We start from the raw sequence: 23,782 nt of genomic DNA on the forward strand, positions 1-23,782 counted from the left end.
TTAAGGATTTACGGATACGTTGTCGACACGATGGCTGGATACATTGGGATAATTGAGTCTTTTGACAGTGCCACGGATGATTGGACATTGTACTGTGAACGGATCGAGCAGTATTTCGCAGCTAACGAGATCGCCGTCGATAAACGTGTCTCAGTATTATTGAGTTCAATCGGAGGAAAAGCTTATGCATTGCTGAGAAGTCTTGCTGCCCCCGTGAAGCCGGCGGAACTCAGTTTTGATGGCATTGTGAAGGTAATGCAGGAACATTTAGCTCCGAAGCCTCTAATCATAGCGGAACGCTTCAGATTCCATAAGCGGAACCAGAACGAGGGGGAGTACATTGCAGCTTACGTGGCTGAACTGAAAAAGTTGTCAGAACACTGTCAGTTCGGAGATGGACTGAATGATGCGCTGAGAGACCGCTTGGTCTGTGGCATTCTAAACGAGAGCACCCAGAAAAGATTGCTCACGGAGGCGGATCTCACCTTTAAGCGGGCCGTTGAAATTGCGGTCGCTATGGAAACAGCCGCAAGAGACGCAGTGGAGCTACGATCAGGAGTGAAGATGTCAGTGAATAAGGTAGCTACTGCGTACAAATCAAAAAGGACAATGCTAAATACCGAATTGTGTTATCGATGTGGAGGAGAGGGACATAAAGCAAATCAGTGCAGATTTAAAACGGAAACATGCAGGAAATGCAACAAAGTGGGACACATACAAAGAGCATGTCGTTCGGATATCTCAGTAAATGAAAGAGACAGACAGTACAAGGCTTCAAGGAAGACCTACAAAGAGTTGCACGTTGTTGCCCCACAGTCGGATGATGAAAGCGATACAAGATTGACAAATTTGGATATTTACAACCTGAAAAATGAATCGACAGAGGCAATTTGGCTAACTCCACAAGTTAATGGGAAAACTGTCAGAATGGAGTTAGACACAGGCTCAGCTGTATCAGTGATGTCACAGGGTGAGTTTGAAAGACATTTCAAGAGAGTCAAATTACATCCATCACCTGTCAAACTAAAAACATATACAGGAGAGCCCATAGTTCCCCTCGGAGTGATGCCAGTGATGGTAAAATACAACCAGCAACAGGCCAAGCTAGATCTGTACATAGTGCAGACAGAAGGACCAGCACTCTGGGGACGAGATTGGCTGAGGAAGCTGAAGTTGGACTGGGAATCCATTAAAAGCCTACAAGTATCCAATCCGGGGGTACAGCGTACACAGGAACAACTGAAGGAAGTGCTGGGTAAAGCTACAACCGTGTTTCAACCTGGTATTGGAACCCTGAAACACATTAAAGGAAAAATAACTCTTGAGGAGTCTGCAGTTCCTAAGTTTCATAAGGCACGTCCAGTTCCTTATGCTATTCGCCAGAAAGTCGAAATTGAGCTAGATAGGCTAGAAGCTGAAGGAATCCTTTCCAAGGTCGATTGGAGCCCCTGGGCAACCCCAGTCGTTCCAGTTGCAAAAAAGGACGGGACGGTAAGGCTGTGCGGGGATTTTAAAGTCTCCATCAACCCTGTGCTGCAAGCAGAACAATATCCACTCCCAAGAATTGAGGATATTTTTGCTAACCTTTCAGGAGGGCAGTTTTTCAGCAAAATAGATCTGGCAGAAGCATACTTGCAGATGGATTACAGAGGTGATCACAAGTGGATGCCTGCAAAGGTTAAAGAACGCACTGGACCACTTTCTTATACAGTCGAGGTTGCTCCAGACACCACTTGGAGACGACACATCGATCAGCTGAAGAAATCAAATGCTTCTCAGGGACATGTGGAGAATGTGCCTATTCCACCTTCTGTGCCTGTTATCAATGGTAATGATACCACTGTGCCACAATATGTTGTTGAACCAATCAGTGAGACACCACAGACCCTAACTTCATCCTGTGTTCAAGGACGTTATCCTACACGTTTGAGGAATCCTCCACATCGACTTGATTTATAAGAACTGACTATAAAGAATTGAATGTATATATATATATATTTCGATGTGTATATATATATATATATATATTATTAAGTGGGACATTATTGAAATGCCTTGGTAAAGATGTTTTGTTGTAAACAAGTTGTATCTGCTTTGAAAACAATTTCTTTGTTGATTGACTTCTTATCTAGATGGGAGGAGTTGTGGTGTATGGAGTGTGGGGAAACTCCGGGTTTGTTATGCATGTCCATGCTAAGGGAGTAACTCTTTGTCCGGTTTTTGGTTGGCCAAACGCGGTGTTGCGGAGGCCAGGTTTTTGTTCAGTAAAAGAAGTTAGACAGTTCGTTTGTGTCTGATCTTTATTGTGTAGTACAAACACAACACCTACCAGCTTTATTTGGATGGCGGGCCCTGAAATGTCGGATGCGGTCAGGGTCCAGTATGTCCTTGGCAGGAACCCAGGAGCGTTCCTCGGGACCGTAGCCTTCCCAATCTACCAGATACTGCCAAGACCGCTGTGCTCTGCGGGAGTTCAGTATCCGGCGGACGGTATATGCAGGCTGGCCCCCGATGACCCTGGGTAACTGCAGACGGTAGGTAACTGGGTTAATTTTCCTGACAATCTTGAATGGACCGATGAATCTTTGGGACAGCTTACGGGACTCCACTCTAAGAGGTAGGTTTTTAGTGGAAAGCCACACCCTCTGACCTGGGCGCAAGGTGGGACCCTGACGGCGACGTCTATTGGCCTGCTACTGGTACTGTTGCGAGGAGCGTAGGAGGTTGATCCGGGCTCTCTTCCACGTAAGACGGCAGCGTCTAATGAACCTCCGAGCTGAAGGTACACCGACCTTCGCTTCCTGATCTGGGAACAATGGGGGAGCATAACCAAGCTGACACTCATGCGGAGACATACCAGTTGCAGAGGAGCATAGTGTATTGTGCGCGTATTCAGCCCAGACAATGAATGAAGACCAGGTGGATGGGTTATTGGAGACCATACACCTGAGGGCAGTTTCCAGCTCCTGATTCATCCTCTCGGTTTGGCCATTGGACTCTGGATGATACCCCAAAGACAGGCTGGTAGAGGCCCCTATGAGCTGGCCGAAGGCCTTCCAGAATTTAGAGGAAAACTGGGGACCTCGTTCGGACACCATATCCTGGGGGATACCGAAGACTTGAAAGACGTGGTCGATTATCAATTCAGCAGTCTCTTTGGCAGAGGGGAGCTTGGGCAGGGGTATGAATCTGGCTGCTTTGGAGAACCTATCGACGATGACTAAGATGACTGTGTTACCAAGTGAAGGGGAAAGACCAGAAATTAAGTCGAGTGAGATGTGTGACCAGGGTCGGCGGGGAATGGGTAATGGATGGAGGAGTCCTTGGGGGCGGAGGTGGGATGATTTGCCCTGACTGCACACGGAGCAGGCCTTGACGAAGGTGTTAACATCGTTCTCGATATTGGGCCACCAGAACCTCCGGCGGATGAACTCCAGCGTGCGGCCAGCGGCGGGATGGCACGTGAGGCGAGAGGAGTGCCCCCACAGAAGGACCTGAGACCGCACTGCCTTGGGGACAAATAGCCGATTGGTAGGTCATCCGTTCGGGCCCGGCTCGGTGGCTTGGGCTCGTCTCACAGTATCCTCCACTTGCCATGAAACTGGGGCCACGATCTTAGCACTGGGAAGAATGGGCATGTCGGCATCCTCTCGAAACGTAGGGGCGTATACTCGAGACAAGGTGTCTGGTTTCAGATTGTTAGACCCAGGTCGATAAGTAAGGATGAACTGGAAACGATTAAAGAATAATGACCATCTAGCTTGTCTGGTATTCAACCGCTTAGCCTGCTTCATGTATTCCAGGTTTTTGTGGTCCGTGAGCACCTGAAATGGTTGAGAAGCCCCCTCGAGCCAGTGTCTCCACTCTTGCAGCGCCAGCTTGACTGCCAGAAGTTCCCGATCCCCCACATCGTAATTCCTCTCAGCCTCTGTGAGTCGGTGTGAAAAGAAAGCACACGGGTGAAGCCTCTTGTCCTCTCCCCTCTGGGACAGGATAGCCCCAACCCCGACTTCGGAGGCATCGACCTCCACCACAAATGGCTTGTCCGTTGTGGGAAGTGTCAGGATGGGGGCGGAGAGGATGTACTGTTTGAGCTTCTGGAAAGCAGTCTGCGCAGCTGTGTTCCACTGAAACTTTGTGCTGTTGCCTTTGGTCACCACTGAGAGAGGTGCTGCCACTGAGCTGAAGTTCTTAATGAACTTACGGTAGAAGTTAGTGAACCCGAGAAAGCGTTGAACCTCTTAAACATTCTTAGGGGTAGGCCAGTTCGCTACCGCTTCAACTTTCTTGGGGTCCATTTGGATGTGACCAGGTTCCACTATGAATCCCAGAAATTGCACTTGGTTTGAATGGAACTCACATTTCTCTGGTTTCACATATAGGTGGCTATCCAGAAGCCTTTTAAGCACCTTTCTGACATGCTCCGTTTGTTCCTGGGGGCAGCTCGAGAAGATGAAGATATCGTCCAAGTAGACGAATACAAAATGGTTTAGCATGTCTCGGAGCACATCGTTGATGAGCGCTTGAAAGACAGCCGGGGCGTTGGTCAGGCCGAAGGGCATCACTAGATATTCGTAGTGGCCAGTAGGTGTATTGAAGGCTGTCTTCCACTCGTTGCCGTGTCTGATCCGCACAAGGTGGTAGGCGTTCCGTAGATCAAGCTTAGTAAAAATGGTTGCTTCCTGTAACAGCTCGAATGCCGTGGCCATAAGAAGTAGAGGGTAGCGGTTCCGGACAGTGATTGCATTGAGCCCCCGGTAGTCTATGCACGGACGTAGAGCCCATCTTTCTTGGCCACAAAGAAAAACCCTGCTCCTGCAGATGAAGTAGAGGGTCGGATGATGCCTGCTGCCAGTGCGTCCTTGATGTAAGTGTCTATGACCGTACGTTCAGGGGAGGACAGGGAGAATATCCGGCCCCTGGGGGTACAGGTGCCCGGAAGCAGATCAATGGAGCAGTCGTACGGCCTATGGGGTGGTAGCATGGCAGCCCTCTGTTTACTAAACACCTGCTTGAGATCATGGTAGCAATCGGGAACACGGGACAGATCGATGGGCTCGGAAGGGGAACTAGGGGAACTCAGGAAAACACAGGTGGCCTGACATGTAGGACCCCACTGCCTGATTGACCCCACGGACCAGTCAATGTGAGGGTTGTGATCGCGTAGCCAGGGGTAGCCTAGTACAAGGGGAAACTCTGAACACGGAATGAGGTGGAAGGTTGTTGTTTCCTGGTGTTGCACAACTGAAAGTCGCAAAGGGGCAGTAGCACGAGTAATAGCCAAGAACCCAGAGGTTTCCCATCCAACGTGTTAACTCTGACGGGATCTGTTACTGTGTGTTCACATAGAGCACGAATGAGGCGTCAAGCGCGAGTGATTTACATGTTAAGTCAATGCAAAGACGCGATAGAAGCGCTTGCGGCGCGAATGAGGCGGCGCGAATGACGCGAATTGCGCGAGTTGAAAAATCTGAACTTTGGCGAAAATTCGCGCCGCGTTAACCATCAGGTGCCTGCTCTAGTAGTGACGTAGACGACATAGCGAGCAGAGGCAGAAATAAAAAATGGAGGACAAGCTCATCTCAGTGTGTGGACACCCGGAGCTATATGATACGTGTTCATAAAAATAGGAATAAAAAGGATCTTGCTTGGAAGAAAGTGAGTGAGGAGGTCGGAGAATCCGGTAAATTGTAAAAACATTTTCGTGAAGCGAATTTCACTCGCGAATGACGCGAATTTCACGCACGAATGACGCGAATGAAACGAATTTCACACGCGAATGAAGCGAGTAAACACAAAATGTTCAAGCGTCCAACTACTCGCGAATAGCGCGTTTTTGACGCCTCATTCGCGCTGTATGTGAACACACAGTTAGAAGACCCGAGGGAACGCCCTTTTCCTTCAACCAGTTGCCGTCCATGAAACTCCCTGCGGCTCCAGAATCCCAGGAAAGGGTGACCGGGAGGAGCATACGGGTGTTGGATGGATGGGAGGAAGTTGAGTCTCTCGTTACAGGCCCTCCCGGCCTTTACGAGACCGTGCGTTTCCCTGGATCTCAGGGCATGTAGTGCGGAAATGGCCTGGTTTGCCGCAGTACAGACAACATCGTTCTCTCATCCGGCGGTCTCTCTCGGCCTGGGAAATGCGCCCGATCGGCATAGGCTCTGTTGGTCTCGGCACAGGTAGTAGTAGAGGCTCAGAACTGGGATGGGCGGGTGCTGGTGTGACGAATCTCCGGTCTTGCTCTCTCTCTCTTAGACGGTGGTCTATGCGGGAGGCCAGTTTGGCGAGAGTCTCGAGACTATCCGGTGGTTCCCGAGTAGCCAACTCATCCTGGACTGTGTCTGAAAGACCCTTCAGGAAGCACACCGTAAGTGCCTCGTCATTCCAGCCACTTGCTGCTGCTACCGTGCGAAACTGTATGGCATAGTCCGTTACGCTGCGCCGACCTTGCCGGAGAGTGAGAAGTTGCTTTGTCGTCTCAGGACCACTGACAGCATCCTGAAACACTCGCTTGAACTCTTCGGAGAATGCTTCATAAGAGGCACAACAAGGACCTTGGGCTTCCCAAACAGCAGTAGCCCAGGCCAGGGCTTTATCTGACAGCAGGGTGATTATGTAAGCAGCCTTGGAACGTTTGGTGGGAAAAGAGGAAGGTTGTAGCTCGAAAGAGAGAGAGCATTGGGTAAGGAAGCCTTTGCAGGCACTTGATCACCTGAGAACCGTTGCGGGGATGGAAGACGAGGTTCAGCCATGGGATTAACCACCACAGGTACTTGGATTGGAGGTTCTGGAGGCGGAATAGTTGCGGGGGGAATCCGAGTAGTTATCTCCCTGATAGATGTCAGCATCTCAGACAGAAGTTGTGAGTGTCTCATCATTAAGGCTTCTTGATGGCCCAGCTCGGTTGCGTGGCGTTGGACCATTTCCTCTTGGCGAGACAGCATGGCGAGAAGCTCCTGGAGACTGAATGCCTCGGGGGTTCATGATGGCTCTAGGTTTCTGTCATGGCCCGGTCTCGAACTCGGGTCTCCGGCGTGATAAGTAGTCAATTTCCAGACTGAAATAAAGTTTTAATTGGAAAAAATAAAAAGATAATCCTCCACGCAAAAATATAAATCCACAGTTGAGTAATGGCACAAAAGATATTACAAAAACAAAATCACTCTCTGACCTCACAGTAACATGTGACGGGATACAACAAACAAACTTAGAGCAAGGGACAACGAAAAACTAGGGGTATAAATACTCAAATTAAACAAGGCACAGGTGCAAACAATGATCAAAATCAAGCGTGAAGAACTCTCTGGGGACCTCTGGTGGCCAAGAACCGGCCAAATGGTGACATAAACTATGTGTGACAAACGCTTCAAACCCACAGACAGATGTTTCATAACAACCATAAACGACCACGTTCATCAGGTACGAGTCTAAAATAAACACCAAACATTAAATGAAATGAACAGCAAACATTATTAAATATAAAACATGTCTCACCTTGTCACAGTGAAGTTTATTGTTATTAAGCAGCGGCGAGGTTGAAGCTAAATCTGTGACATCCAGATAATCCAAAAAGATTCACCTGAACATCTAACATACAAGAAATACACAGCAGTGTAAAATATGAAGATGATCTTTAATGGGCATCATCATACACACTTTGTTTCACTGTTTTGTCTGAATGCTGTAGGACAGGGGTCTTACATTCAAGTTCCTAGAGCTCCGGTCTGTATATCTTCTTCCAACAATAGTCCAGACAATGTTTTCTGAAAATTAATAAATATTAAATAAATTAAGCCCCATTGTATGTTTGTGTATATATATATATATATTTATATTATCTTTTTTTATGTAGTGAAGTGAAGTGGGTGGCGCCCTCTCTGCGTGTGTTGACTCCGCCCTAGAGGCTTGTGGTTAATCAGCGTCTCATTCATCCGGGTATATTAAGGTGTCTGTTTTGGCCATGGGGTCAATGTGCAGCGCTGTGTTTATCTAGCGTGTCATTATTCTGCTATCAGTCTGGTGCCCTGGCTAGAGGTGCTGGGCTGTTTGCGGATAAGCACACGTTATGCTGAGTGTTTGGGTCGGATTGAGACTTCCATGGCTTCTGTTCTGTTTCTACTATTCTAACATTTTGTTTCTATTGTTTTGTTTCATTAACCTGCTGAGTGCAGTTGTTATGTGAGCACACTTCAGCCTTGTTGAGTTATTTTGCTTTTATTATGGTGTGATTATTTCACTTATTATTTTTTTCACTTATTAACCGCATTTGGAAGACTGTTCCATCGGGAAGGAGTTGTGAAGGAGAATGAGCGTGAAAGTGATTTTCTGCCCTTATGAGAAGACAATACAAGATGCCGCTGGTTTGCTGAACGTAGGGTTCTTGATGGGGTGTAGGAGTGTAGTAGGGTGTGGAAGTATGCCGGCGCAGATCCTGTGATAGTCCTGTAGGCAAACATCAGTGGCTTCAACCGGTAGCCAGTAGAGAGAGATTAAAGGTGGTGTCACATTAACCCTTTTGGGCTGTTTTGAACCAGCTGAAAGTCTTTGCAGGAAGACCAGCGAGGTGAGCATTGCAGAAGTCCAACCTTGAGATCACCAGCGCTTGGACAAGAAGTTGTGCCGCATTCTCCGTGAGATAGGGTCTAACCTTTGGGATGTTGAATAAGGCATATCGACAGGATTGCGTTGTCTTTGCAATGTCACTGTCATTGTCACTCAACAAGTTATTAAGCTTTCATTGAAAATAAATGAGATTTTTTTAATGTTTGTGTCTTTCTCTTGGAACATTGTTATATGTATTACATTTGTGATGCGGTGAGATTTTAATTGTCACATGAACCTTGTGTCAGCGTTATTCAAATCAGAAAGTTCCATCATGCAGTCAGAAAACAGTCATAAGTGTCTTACTAACATTGTGACTCACTGTTATCTTGTTATTTCTCTTTCAGTCTGAGTCGCTGTAATCTGAAAGAGAAAAGTTGTTCATCACTGGCGTCAGTTCTCAGATCAAACTCCTCAAGTCTGACAGAACTGAACCTGAGTGACAATAATCTGATGGATTCAGGAGTGAAGCTGCTCTCTGATGGACTGAAGAATACAAACTGTAAACTGAAGACATTACAGTAAGAAAATCCTTAAAGCAATAACGTGTGTGTTTGTAAAATCAGTAGAGGTCTTAAAATTTTTGTTTATAAACTCACAATTTTTTATAATCACAAGTGACTTTCAAGTATTTTTGCTGTTTCACTCTTGTTGTGTAAATGTGGTTTGGCAGCACTATTTGTATAATGTTTTTTCTTGGATAAACTCGCTCTGCTTGTATCTAATTTGTAAATCCCTTTGGATAAAAGTTTTAATAATAAATAGAAATGTAATATATGAAAGTTGCTCTCCATTTGCATAAAGTTAAACATTACACTGTTTTGCTGTAGACACACATTCATGTTTTGCTGAGGTTTTATGTCACTCATGCTAGAAGTTAAGCTTTCACTGAAAAGGCATGAGATCAAATTATTTTGAGGATAAATTTATTACTTAAATTTTAACTCACTTCTATTTCTCTTTCAGTCTGAGTGTCTGTAATCTGAAAGAGAAAAGTTGTTCATCACTTGCGGCAGTTCTCAGATCAAACTCCTCAAGTCTGACAGAACTGAACCTGAGTGACAATAATCTGAAGGATTCAGGAGTGAAGCTGCTCTCTGATGGACTGAAGAATACAAACTGTAAACTGAAGACATTAGAGTAAGAAAATCCTTAAAGCAATAAAGTCAAATGTATGTTTGTCATATAAATTCAATGGAGGTCCTTATAAAAGTTCCTGTGAATCGTCTTCATATAATGTTGTTGATCAATGTGTAAGAGACACAACAGTAGTTGCGTTGCCATTACCCTTCAAATTGCACATGAGGTGTTTTTTAGGCAATACGATAAAGGAACATTTAGCTAAACTGCAATGGGAACACTTGTCACGTGGCGTAAGAAAGTCACATGATCATTCAGACGTCATTACAGTGGTAAGTCCATAGAGAGCATTAAAACAAACCTGTTTCTTCTTATCAACGGCCTGATACAGAACATCTGGGTAACAACTTCAAAGACCATTTTCTCAGATTCCAGAGTTTCAAGTAGTTTTATCTCTGACAAATATTGTCGAATTCTACAAACTATTCATCGATAGAAAGTTTTATGATAAAGAATGAAAACTAATGATTGTGCAGTATGGAGCTTTATTAGGAAAAGTGAGTTAATATAAAAATATAGCAAAATACAGACATTTCTCTTTCATAACAGTAAATTACATCATCCACCTCTAAAGTTGGTTCCCAACCCACCAAAACACCTAAAGAAGTTTGAATGACTTATTACAGGAAGAAAACAACACACTTCAGTGGCATAATATCACTTACATTTATAATGTAGTCAGGCATTAGACCGCATCATAGCACTGAAACTGCGCTTGTTAAAATTACAAACGACCTGCTTATAGCATCAGATAAAGGTAACATCTCACTCCTGGTCCTGCTTGACCTTAGTGCTGCGTTTGATACCGTAGACCATAACATACTTCTAGATCGCTTACACAATTATACCGGTATTGAGGGAAAGGCACTACAATGGTTTAGATCTTACCTGTCAGACAGACATCAATTTGTCCATTTAAATGGGGAATCATCAAATCTAACGCAAGTAAATTATGGACTACCTCAGGGATCGGTTCTGGGACCCGTGCTGTTCTCCATATACATGATGCCCCTCGGAAACATTATTAAAAAACATGGAATTAGCTTCCATTGCTATGCAGATGATACTCAGCTATATATCTCATCAAGACCAGATGATTCCTCCCAGCTATCCAAATTGGCAGAGTGCATTGAAGATATAAAACATTGGATGACCTGTAATTTCCTTCTTTTAAATTTGAATAAAACAGAAATATTACTTATCGGTCCAAAGACCCGCAAACCGAATATTTCTGATTATAAACTGCAAGTTGAAGGATGTACTGTTACTCCAACAAATACAGTAAAATATCTAGGCGTTATATTAGACAGCAACCTGTCATTTCAAATCACATCTCAAATGTCACAAAACAGCCTTTTTCCACCTAAGAAATGTTGCCAAGTTACGAAATATTCTGTGTGTTGCTGACGCGGAGAAGCTTATTCATGCATTTATGACCTCAAGACTTGACTACTGTAATGCGCTACTTAGTGGTTGTCCTGCATCATCAATAAACAAACTACAGTTAGTTCAGAACGCAGCTGCCAGAGTTCTGACCAGGTCCAGAAAATACCATCACATAACCCCAATGTTATCAACCCTTCACTGGCTACCCGTTAAGTATCGTATTGACTTTAAAGTTCTTTTAATCACTTATAAAGCCTTAAAGGGTTTAGCCCCTACCTACCTAACAGAGCTTCTATCACACTACAACCCTACGATCTCAAAAAGCAGGACTTTTGATAATTCCTAGAATAACTAAATCCACCAAAGGGGTGTTGTGTCTACATAAACTGTTATTACAAGAACTAAACACTAGACAGAGATAGAGGAGGGCGCTTGATCAGTGTAGATACCAGAGAGAATGTGAGATGTTCATGTGAGTTCGATCAGGATTAAAGAGAGTGAGCATCTAAGAATTTCTTGTGTCATCGCATCATTTCTTGTTTTGTAAGATTAAGTAACAATATAACAAGGGGGTCGAGCTTTCTCATACGTAGCACCTAAACTCTGGAAAAGCCTTCCTGATATTATTCCAGGATCAGACACACTCACCCAATTTAAATCTAGATTAAAAACGCATCTTTTCAGCCAAGCATTCACTTAATGCAAATATGCTAAATAAACCACCAGGAGATGCTGACATTAGATATTATTTACTAGAATAATTGGATGTATTATATAAAACACCATGTAGCGTGCTTTACCCTTTCTTGGGGTTTTTATTTTTTTATTTTTTCCTCTGTAAAGCTGCTTTGGAACAATGCAAATTGTGAAAAGCGCTATATAAATAAAGTTGAATTGAATTGAATAATATTGCAAAAATCTGTAATGGAAACCCGGCACTTTAACAGAAAACATACGGTTTTAAATCTTTAAACAAATAACCTGAATATTATACTGAACTATTCTTGGTATTATTCTACAAATTACATTAATTTATCTCATTTATTTTCTTCTCTCTTCAGTTTGTCTGACTGCAGTATTGGATCTGAAGGTTGTGTTGCTCTGACTTCAGCTCTGAGATCAAACCCCTCACATCTGACACAACTGGATCTGAGTGATAATAATCCAGAAGATTCAGGAGTGAAGCTGCTCTCTGATCTACTGAAGGATCCACACTGTCAACTACAGAAACTACAGTGAGTTGTTTTTGTGTAAATTTGGTTTTGTAGCAATACTTGTGGATAAAATAATTGTGAAATGTCTTAAGATAATGAATGTGAGGAGTGTATTTTAATATCTGATCTCTCTGATGTTTTACAGTATTGAAGGTAACAATCATCTTCACACCATGATGTGGCTACAAGGCCAATAAGCAGATCACAGCAGGCATCAAAGTTTGTTTTGTTCTTGGACCGGCAAATCTGTGCTGGAAAATCATGTCTGTTCGCTGTACTTTTAATATCTAATATTGCTTTCTGTCGCCAGGAGCTTTACCCAAACCACATAAGCTTGTTTAGAATATAATACGTTTATAAATTGTATAAAGCTTTATAACAAAACATGTCTTTTACTAAAATTAACCATGTTATCGTTTTGTTTTAGTTTGCTTTTCTAACCGAAGTTATATTTAGTATTGTATATGTTCCAGGTGACCACAAATGCATCAAGAATCCGACTGAATGAATGCATGAACATGCACAGAGACTTACAGATCACAGACCCTCATATCTCTTAAAATGTGTTTTTAAAGCTCTACTGTTAAAGTTAAAACAATAGTTTTTCAAACCTCCCTCCACCTTACCACACACTTTATTATTAAACACCTGCACTTTTTTTGTTGAAAGTAAATGCCTGTATGATCTAATATGTGATGTGAAAATGTAGACAAGCTAAAGGTGGATTTGAACCCACTCGTGTTAAAACTATACAGTGGTCTAAAATATGTTGATGATCTTAAGTGAGCATCAATAATCAAACATGGTTTCCACTGTATCGTCTGAATGCTTGAGTTTGGCACCTGCTGTTCTCCGCCATACGCAAACACCGACCCTGTTGACAGCACTGATTTGTTAGGGATCATTGAGCCATGTGACCACACGGCAGTAAGATCGAGTGTTGCCGCCACCTCTTCACAGAGGATGACAGTAAAAAAGAGAGAGAGGTTTTGTTATTGGTCTGATTCCTGCTTTATGCCGTCTAGACCAGGTGTTACTATCAGGTTGATTCCTGCTTTATTTCTCACCCCGAGTGTGGTGTTAACGCTTTATTCTTCATAAAGATTGGGGTGCCGTTCTCTAACGCTTCCCTTCGTGGGTATGAACGTGTTTCAGGAGGTAAGAGGGAATGACCTAACAGAGTAACATCCTGCTTTTTGCTTTTAGGCCTATGGATGGGCGTATACATAAATAACAGGGGGTTTCTGCACTCTTTTGGGCAGCGTTGATGTTTTGTTTCCATTCACTGTCAGATTCAGTCAGATCCTTACATTCTTTTAGTCCTTATTTTGGGTTTCAGTGCATTTTGTTTGTTGTTTTTTATAGGTTTGGTTAATTTTTTGTTCAACATCTGGTTTTCACAAATTATTTTCTTTGTTAATTTATGATTGGATTTCTTTGTTTTCTTTTCCCTTTTTTTGTATATTATAAATGAAACCAGCATACACAAGAGCTGTAAGCGCTGTATTTAATTCAGGAGTAATGCTATGAGGGTATTGTTCTTTGATGACTTGAAATCTGCTCTTCTCTTCGGGTTCTTGTTTGTTAGGGTTCGAGCCCGTAGGGCTAGAAACCTATTGTATTTGTGGGTTTTATTCTTCTTCTTCTTTGTTATTATTCTTCCCTAAAACGGAATGGGCAGCCTAAACCGTAAGGCCGACAGAGCTGAGACTTGGTCAGATGGTAGTAGTCCTTGTCGCTACTCAGATACATGGACCCAGCCAAATCGGCCCATAGGTGTTTTATATCATTGTAATCATTGGCTCAAAACTTAAAAAACGTATATCTCCGATTTCATTTCCGGTATGCAAAATTTTCCGCTAATTTGCATTTTATTCAAAAAAATTTAAATGAACTAGTCCCTGGATTTTTGCCCGATCGGAACCAAGGACAGTGGCGTATCTAATGAAACATGGCGGTCATCGGCCAATGAAGTTTGAGCACTCATTAGACCGGGTTAACGGAACTCGATCGAAACGACACTCACTGGGCTTGTTCGACTCATGGTCCTGAAGGTGTGTAAGAAATATGAACTTATTTGGCCACCGGGGGGCGAAGTAATGGTTTTAGAGTGCATAAACAATTGTTTATCACGTGACATTTGACATATACTCAAACTATTGTTATCATATGATAGCTCTCCTCATTCTGAACAACTTTGCCTCTGGACACGCTTCTGTCGATTGAACGGTTTGCGAGTTATCGCTGACGATGTCAAAAACCTACTTTCGCGAACTAGTCCTAGGTTTTTTGACCAATCGGATCCAAACCAATGCAGATAACATCTCTGGAGTGTGAATGTAAATAATTATCAAAAAAAGTTGAAATTTTCTTTCACGGTTGCTTAGGGGCGTAAACATTTTAAATAGGCGGAGCCTATTACATTAAAATGCCCATAACTCGAGCACTATTAGAGATATCATCATGGGGCTTGGAACATATGTGTAGACCATCACTCCGAGATGACTTACAAAATACCGCGGCGTTTGGACACTAGGTGGCGCTATAACAGTAAAAATGGCAAAATTGACACATCTTTGGTTGCCTTAACAATTGTGTATCACGTGACATTTGACATTTACTCAAACTATCGATATCATATGAAAGCTCTCATAATTCCAAACAAATTTGGCTTTTGAACCATTGATGTCGATCAAACAGTTTGTGAGTTATCTGTGATGATGTTAAGAACCTGCTTTTGCGAACTTGTCCTAGGTTTTTCAAGCGATTTCAAAACTTCCACCACAGTACAATTCTCTGGACTGTCTAGATCAATAACTATCAAAAACATCTTCAACTTTTTCATTTGCATGACCACGACAGGGTCATTTATTATATTCAAGTGAACGGTGTACCTGAAAGCTCGCTTCTCCTTAACAAATAATCCAATTGACTGTAAATATAGTCTATAAATATAGAACACGTCTGGCTGGTTGTAAGATGCTGTTTTGCTTAACATAACACACACCTTTATTATGTACACCAGTTTAATTGCATGTAAACCCAAATATCTACTCAGCAGTCACATGCCAGCAACTCAATGCAATTAGGCATTTAGACGGGGTCATTTCTTAAATGGATGTGACCAAAGTAACCTGAAAAAATGATTCCCTTCAAGTGTACTCTATGTGCATATGTGTGTAATCATGCGTAGTGTCTATAAACTGTTGCTGACCGTATCTATAATTTTTCAGGCGTTGGGAGTATCTTCCACTTAGTTGTTTTAGGATGAGAGTCCTCGGCCTACTTGATGAAGGCAGGATGTTTTGGATGCCTTAAAAGTGCTTGAACCCGCTAAATGCTGCTTGCAGCTTTAATTTTGTCTGTGTAATTTGTCTTTTTTAACTTGAGTTTGATTTGTGTTTAAGTGAAGTGGTTATTTCTTTTGTCAAGGTTAATTGTGTTTTTTGGTTATGAATGAAATGGTGTTTGTGTTATTTATTTATCCACTTAATAAACATGTTGTACTTTATGTCTCTGCCTGAGTAACTTGAACCTGTGTTTGTCCTTGAGGGAAGTTTAACTCTAGCTTCATGTTAATCTTTGTGTAACCCAGGTAAAATGTGGTGCTTAAGATAAATAAATATATAATATAATTGTATATTCTAATTCGTTATAGTTATCATTAAAACGTTGAAACGATGTGTTAACAAACATTGTGAATAAATTATCCATAAATAAAATGTATGATAATTGAGCACAGAACATGTGATGTATTACACGTATGTGAGTTGTGTACATGGGCGGACAGACCATCTGTGTGATCTGGAGAATCACAGAATGGCCGGTACTCCAGGGACCCGTTTCAATAAGGAGGTTCAAGCAACACTGAGTTAAAATATGAACTCTGAGTTGATTTACTCAGATAATCGCTACTCTGAGTTTTCTGTTTCAGAACAGCTGGTTTCAATGAGTTTAATCCACTCTGAGTAAGTTCACTCAAGGTTACGCGTGTTCATCGCGGCTTTAAAAAGACATCATCAATTGAGCGAAGATAACATGATTCACCATGGCAACGCCACGTGACAAAAAGCGTTCCGTTTATTTCTCGCAGTCGAATTGGAGGCACTATATGTGTATATATACACATTTACATGTAAGATATACATACATATATATATATATATATATATATATATATATATATAAACACATATATACCTTCGATTTTTGTCATGTAGGTGCAATCCTTCTGCAATAAAAAGAACATGGCAGCAGCTGAAAATAAAATATAAAAACATCATTCAGTCCGGTGAGTTTAAATGCTCTTGCTTGTAGGATGCCTGACTGGGAAATGCTTGGTATATTTAATAAACTGGCTTTGAAAGTTATGAGGATATGAGAACCGAGCACTGTGGCTATAGAAGACAGAAAACTGGCCATGCTTGCCCCTGCTCCAGCTGTGTGTAACGGAGTGAAGAGCTGTGCAGTGTGTAAGCCTCACTCCCTGACCAACAGACAGAGACGCTCTACGGCCCATTCGGGCCAACGTCGGTTCGAAGACCGCGCGAGTGGGATCGGCTACATGTGCACCCAATCACATTGGGAAATCCTAAAGGGTATTTGAATTATTAGCTACTTCCAGAGGTGTCAGCAAGAGCACATTTATTTGATCAGCTTATTCAGAAAGACGTTCACCATTCACCTGCAATCCTATGAAACTCCTCTTTGATGGTTCTCACAGGAAACTTAACACACATGTATATAAAGTGCTTGAGAGTGATGCACACTTTTCTTACTGCTCTACATACTGTTGCCTTGCTAACGTGTTCTGCATCCCCGGTGTTATATAGAAAGCTTCCGTTAGCAAAGAAACGTGACCATAAAAATAATCTGCTCAGATGTAAGAGCGCATTCACGAGAGAGGTTTGTGATGTAAGGATGAAGCAGATTGTGAATATATGTAATGGACTGAAGAAAAACTGTATCGCTCAAATAAAGAATCCTCCGGATATGATAAAACATCCAAACGGGGCTTCACCATATATTCTCTACCGACGTAAATTTAACTCTCTCCAAATGAATGCAGCTTCCTCATCTACGGGTTCCTGAATAAACGGACATGCCATTTTAATGTCTGTGTTACGAACTCGTGCGCGATTAATTAAAACAAACGGCGAAGGCAATTTCAACACCGCTCGCACTTCTAAAAGGGGCGGAGATTGTAACAAACCTCGGGTTAGTTGGAATAAAACCTGCTCCTGACCAGGTTAGGTTCACAGAGTAGGTTACTATGGTTACTCACTCTAAGTATAATATACCTTGATTTCTGAAACGGGCTTGACTTACCCCGCGGTCACGGGTTTGATATACCTCGCGTTCTGAAACTGAAAACCCAGAGTATCCCGTTTTCTGGGGTTAACTTACTCTGAGTTTGCTCTTACCCTGCTTTCTGAAACGGGTCCCAGGACGGCCGGTGGGCCTGCCCGCCACGCACGCAGTAATCACCTGTTTTTTTCCACCCACTAATCTGTTTCACACTCCAGTATTGTAGGTGGCAGCAATTCACCTTTAAGTTGGATGCCAGCTGCACTGGCCGCGGCCGCATTGCTTGGCCGCCTATACAGTCTATGTTGGCCGCCAAGTAAGGAGAAGAAGAAGAAGAGGAGGAAGCGGCCGCGGGTAAAAAAAGCAAAGAAAAGGGTGGGGCTGAGAAAGCGAGAGAGAATTTTTTTTTAATTTAGATGCTGAAGCCACTAAATGTCGCAAACTAACAGAAATATTTAGCGGCACAGCCAGAAGCAGCACCTCGCAGTTTAAAATTATCAGCAGTGAAGAAGTGAGCCAGACAGCTACGCAGCAACATGCCACCAGTGATGAGGGACAGAAAGATGTGCTGCCACATGCAGTAGCTAATATTAAGAAATATGTTTTGCTTTTACTTTTGAAAATGTTGGTAACGTTACAGTTAATGCTTACAAACGATGATTTTCAATACAGAATTTACATTTGTAATGGTGTATTTTATTTAGATGTGGTATTATTTGTGCAGTAAGATTAATTACTGCATAAATTAAGATTATTAATAAATTAATTTTAAAACAGCATGGAATAGATTGTATAATATGCTGTTAGCATATTATATGACGTTTTATTTAACAAAGTTTGGGAGGAGCAGGTTCAGATAATTAACCCAATTAGCACAAGTGGAGATCAATCAGTAATCAACTTAATGACCAGGTATAGATACACAGCAGACCTACCTCTGTTCATTGACAGTTTATCAGCATCCCTCCTCCACCCCATCTCCTCACTTCTAGTTCCATCTTCTACTCTTACCACTACCGGGGAGCACTCTGGGTTCAGGCCTACTCCGAACTCGGAGCCCTCCTCCCGGACAGCACGCCAAATAAGCATAACCTTTTATTGTATTCATTTTATGTAGATGTGAACTCTTGAAATAATCTATTCCATGCTATCTTGAAATAAAACCTGTTTTTTTTAAATCCATTAGTATTCAAGTTAACTATATATTAAAATCTCTTTACTTTGTGATTTATCATATAACTCATACAGTACTATGTGTTGTGTGTTTCAGATACCTGTTTTGTATTGGTTCAGCAAGAGGGACTGCAATTTGTTGAGAATTCAAGTTAATCTAGGGGTCGGCAACCTTTTTGAAGTGCTGTGCCCTTTATTTTTTTCATGGCAACCACTGTGCCATTTTAACGTCAACGTTTAGTATTACATGTAATTGTACATTATATATTTTTTAGATTGACACTATTTGTATACTTATACTATATGGCTATAAAACACAAAACAGAATGCAATGAGCAAGTCGGTAACTTGCTTCAGAAGCATTATTTTTCAAACTAGTAAAAACACGAAGACTGCCGGTTTGTTTCTCATAACTGGAGACAGCGCGTCTGATGGACTCTGCCTTATCTGCCTCATCTTTGAAGGATTTTTCGTGTTTTGTTTCAAAATGGCGCTTAACGCTGGATGTACGGCACACAACATTTTCTAAACATAAAGTGCATACGGCACGATCTTTTTGAAAAACAAAACCAAATTCTTCTCTCCAAGAGGGCTGAAATGACCGAACATCAGTTCTTGCCTTCTTTTGCGTAGTAGCCATTTTTTAACCTCGTCTGAAATTCAGCACCACGGTGAGCGCAAACTAAGCAATCGATGACACGTGACATCTAAAGCAGACAACTTTATGTAAAAGATGTTGAGTACGATTACAGAATAACAGGCAATTTGTCATGCGAATATGACCAGTAGTTATTATTATTATTAGTAGTAATATTTTTCTTAACTTCACAAACACTAGTTTTGTATTAAATAAATCATTTATCTAAATGTGCTTGGCGTGCCATTGATTTTCCCTCGGCGTGCCGATAGTGGCACACGTGCCTTAGGTTGCCTACCCCTGAATCTAGAAGAATATGCTTTTAACTAGGGATGCACCGATACCACTTTTCAAGGATCGAGTACGATACCGATACTTTTTTCCCTGGTATTCGCCGATACCGATACAAACACCGATGCTAGATTTTTTTGTTTGTGGCAATTTTCTAAGAACAACACAATGAGACTAATGAACATATCAGCATCTTTATTTTTAACAACTTCAACTCATATTATGAAAAAATAAATCAATCTTATGTTCTTATCAAAACTTTTAAAAGCCACAATTCACAGTGTCCATCCAATAACCTCCAAAGGGCAAAACCAAGGACATAAGCATGCAGATTGCCGTGCGTGGGTCGTCATCATTGATTTTGAAATATTTCTACACTGCTAAGTGCGAATGAAGCGTTAAGCAAGAGTGATTTACATGTTAAGTCAATGCAAAGACGCAATAGACCTACTTGCGGTGCGATTCACGCGAATGAGATGGCGTGAATTGAGCGTTCGCGTTATTCACGCGAGTTGAAAAATCTGAACTTTGGCGAAAATTTGCGCCGCGTTAATCAGTCAGGCGCCTGCTGTAGTAGTGACGTGATTATGACATAGCGAGCGGAGGCAGAAATCTGAAACAACAATGAAGGACAGCGCCTCTGCAGAACTGCGCCTCTGGACCCAGACACAGCGCCGAACGAGTCTACGTCTATCTTCAGCCTTCCATTGCACATTATGCGCAGCTACTTGCTCAACAAAATCCATGTCCGCCATTTCGCAACAAGACTGGAGCCGCCTGCCAGAAGCCCCTCCCATGAGGTGAATTTCACTCGCGATTGAAGTGAGTAAACTCAAAATGTTCAAGCGTCCAGCTACACACTAATGGCGCGATTTAGGTGTGAACACTCTAAGACATTGTGTCTGCTACGGCAGGTGTCTCTGTGTGCACTGGAACGTTCTGTCAATTACGGCACGTGAGGTATCGGTCTTTGGTATCGGGGAATTTTTACGATACTGGTATCGGTATTGGTGCATCCCTACTTTTAACACAACATCTAGTCAACATCAGTGCTATTGCTATAATTTGGATGGTATAGTATCATGAGCCACAATTAAAGTCTAGTGACACTCATGCCAGGCGTTGTTGTTGTTGTCGAGTTTCCGCGCGCCGTTTGCTTTGGGCCGGGTCTAGTCAAAGTCCAGGGCCGTTTTTTAGTCCGAGTCCGTCCCTAGTTGTGTATGACGTAAGCGGAGTTCGAGAGTGATGCAGACGGGATTAAAAAGGTTAATATTGTTCAAATCGTTATAAGTAATTTATACTTTATGGTTAATGATGATGGATCATTTTAGAATGATGATTGCTGATTTAATCACAGATGTTGGCCGATTATGATGCTCTGAATCTGAACGGAATGTTTAACAAACTGTCTAAACTGTGTTTTTATGTTTCACTGCATATTATTCATGTTGTAAAGATCGTTTGCATAACTTCTGAATGTTTATGATTTATTTTGAAACGTTAAGCGATTAGCATGGATGAATAGTAATTTGCACATCCTCAATCTGTCAAGCTAACGTTCGTTGGTCATGAAAGTTGAGATGGATGTTTAAACACTCAGTTTAAAGAAAAAAAGTTATAAAGAAATAATGTTAATGACACTGTTTTGGTAAAACATTTCAGATTTATTGTTTGAGTTGGAAAATTCTCCTATGGAATTGAGATGGCGAGCCACCCGAAAAGAGAAAGAGATCTGAATGCTGAAATCTAAGACTGGGAAAATACACTTGCTGTGTCACAAGGACCCTTTTTCCGTCGTGCTATAATCTCAACTCTTCTTCAGTTGGGAGGACTTTCTTTTCCACTTTGCACTGGTAGGACTGAACTGATTTCACTCACCACTGGACTTTATTAAAGAACTTTCTGGACTTTATTAAAGAACTTTCTGGACTTTAAATTATTTGGTTGTCTATCCGTATAGAAGGTTAAAACTAAAAGCTAATTTGATTAAAACTCTAAATTGAAGATCAGTGAGCCTCCAAGATCAAGATCAAATAAGAGTTGCGCTGTACTCGATAACTAAACAAGGATAAACTAGATAATATAGGTTCAACCGTAGAAGGATAAAATGCCGTCTTAAGAGAATACGAAAAGAAAACCACATACAACAACGATAACTGTATAATTCTTTTGTTTTCTAGTATTGTTTTATTTTCAAACTGATTCATGTTGTTTACGTGACTATTCAATCACAATATATATTTTCTTTGAGTATTTTACCTGTTGTGTGATTTATTTACTGCCAGTATTTATTCTGTCCTCCACTAAACTGGTCCATTGCTCAAACCTACATTGCTGCACTTGTTACATTTGGGTGAAAGTCGTATGTAGTCAATTGTTCTTTGTGCTGTTACACGAGCTCTTCAGTTCCATAAACATCTCAGTTTCTGACGCGGATTACATCTGAGGAATCACTTGATAAAGGGAAACTTCACCCAAATTCTGTCATTTACCTTCAAGTTGTTCCAAATCTGTACAAAGAATCCTGAACAGACAGATTTTGCCCCCATTGACTTGAGTTGTGAAAACATTCCTCTCCAAAGTACTTCATTCGACAAAATGTGGGTTGTTTTACATTATAAATACGTGTTTTCACAACGTGACAGAATAATTTTTTATGTTGCTTTTAATTCACACTGGAGCGTTTAATAACGTTATTTTCACATCTTGTGGTCCATTTTGGTCTGTTATTCACCCAAACCTGTGAAGCATCTTTTTGAATCTGACTGAATGTTTGTCACTGTCCTGCTATGTCTGTCTTTTATGGATTCACTGTGAAGTGTCATAAATATTCAAGATATAAAGAAATAGACATTGAAGAGTTGCGAGCGTGTATTAACTTATTAGAGTAAGAAATCTCCAGGCAATGACGGGCTAACCGGTGATTTTTATAAGACTTTTTCCAAAGAACTTTCACCCTTTTTACTATTAGTATTTGAAGAAGATATACAAAATTGTGAATTGCCTGTTTCATTAAAACAAGGAGTTATAACATTGATTCCCAAACATAATAAAGACAAGTTGTTCATTGAAAATTCGAGGGCTATTAGTGTCATGATTCCGCCATCATGTCATGTTTATTCTTGGTCTTGCAGCGGAGTCATGGCATAGCCTTGGGTTTTGTGTGAGAAAGACATGGCTTTGTTTTGATTCTGACTTGCCATGTGCTTTCTCGTGTCTCGTCAGTGTTTCCCGCCCTTTTGTCTCGTTAGCCTTCCCATTAGTGTTTCATTACCTTCACCTGCCCCTTAGTAATTATCCTGTGTTTGTTCCCCTATTTAATGCCCTCTTGTCTATTGTCTTGTGCTCGTTCGTTGTACTTGTTACCCCGTCATTGAAGCCTTGTCCTGTAAGGATACTTAAGTTTATGCTAGTCTTTGTAAGTGTTCGTTTTAGTCTTGGTATTTTGTAGTTAGTGTTCTTGTCAAGTGTGTTTAGTTCTTATCAGTTTAGTTAGTCCGTGTCCTGATTATTATTATTTATCTTGTCTTGTTTTACCCCCTTGTGGGTTTTTGTTTTGTGTTTATTTAATAATAAAGTCTTTGTTAAACCCTTCATCATCCGTGTCTGCCTGCACTTGGGTTCTTCCACCACGTTCCTCATCCTCGTTCACGACAATTAGTTTGCTAAATAATGACAGTAAAGTGTTTGCAATGATTTAGCTAGAAGACTAAAGCAAAGTGTAGACAAAAGAGAACAGTAGACTAGTCTTAGATATGATTGATTATAATCACTTTAAAGAGGATGAAAGTTTTATTTTATTTATTGATTTCAATAAAGCTTTTGATACGGTGATTCATAGTTTTATTTTCAAAGTCATTCAATTGTTTGGTTTTGGAGATATGTTTTTGAAAGCAGTTAAAACATGATATAGTGGGTGTAATAGTTTTATCAAACTTGCTCATGGTACCTCACAAAGATTCAATATTCATCGTGGCACTAGTTAAGGAAGCCCCCCCCCCCTCTCTCCCTTTTTATTTTGTTAGTCACT

General features: G+C 41.6%; 1 protein-coding gene across 1 annotated transcript in view; it reads left to right on the top strand.

Moving 5' to 3' along the window:
• LOC306891750 (uncharacterized protein) overlaps window positions 1–23,782 on the top strand; it is a 209,039-nt gene that overhangs the window by 122,582 nt on the left and 62,675 nt on the right. Inside the window, exons 9-11 of the mRNA XM_079452248.1 lie at window positions 8,952–9,125; window positions 9,571–9,744; window positions 12,192–12,365. Of these exons, the coding sequence (XP_079308374.1) occupies window positions 8,952–9,125; window positions 9,571–9,744; window positions 12,192–12,365 (522 nt within the window). The remainder of the gene's footprint in view (window positions 1–8,951; window positions 9,126–9,570; window positions 9,745–12,191; window positions 12,366–23,782) is intronic.

Source organism: Barbatula barbatula (assembly GCF_947034865.1).
Source record: "Barbatula barbatula genome assembly, chromosome: 3".
NCBI lineage: Eukaryota > Metazoa > Chordata > Actinopteri > Cypriniformes > Nemacheilidae > Barbatula > Barbatula barbatula.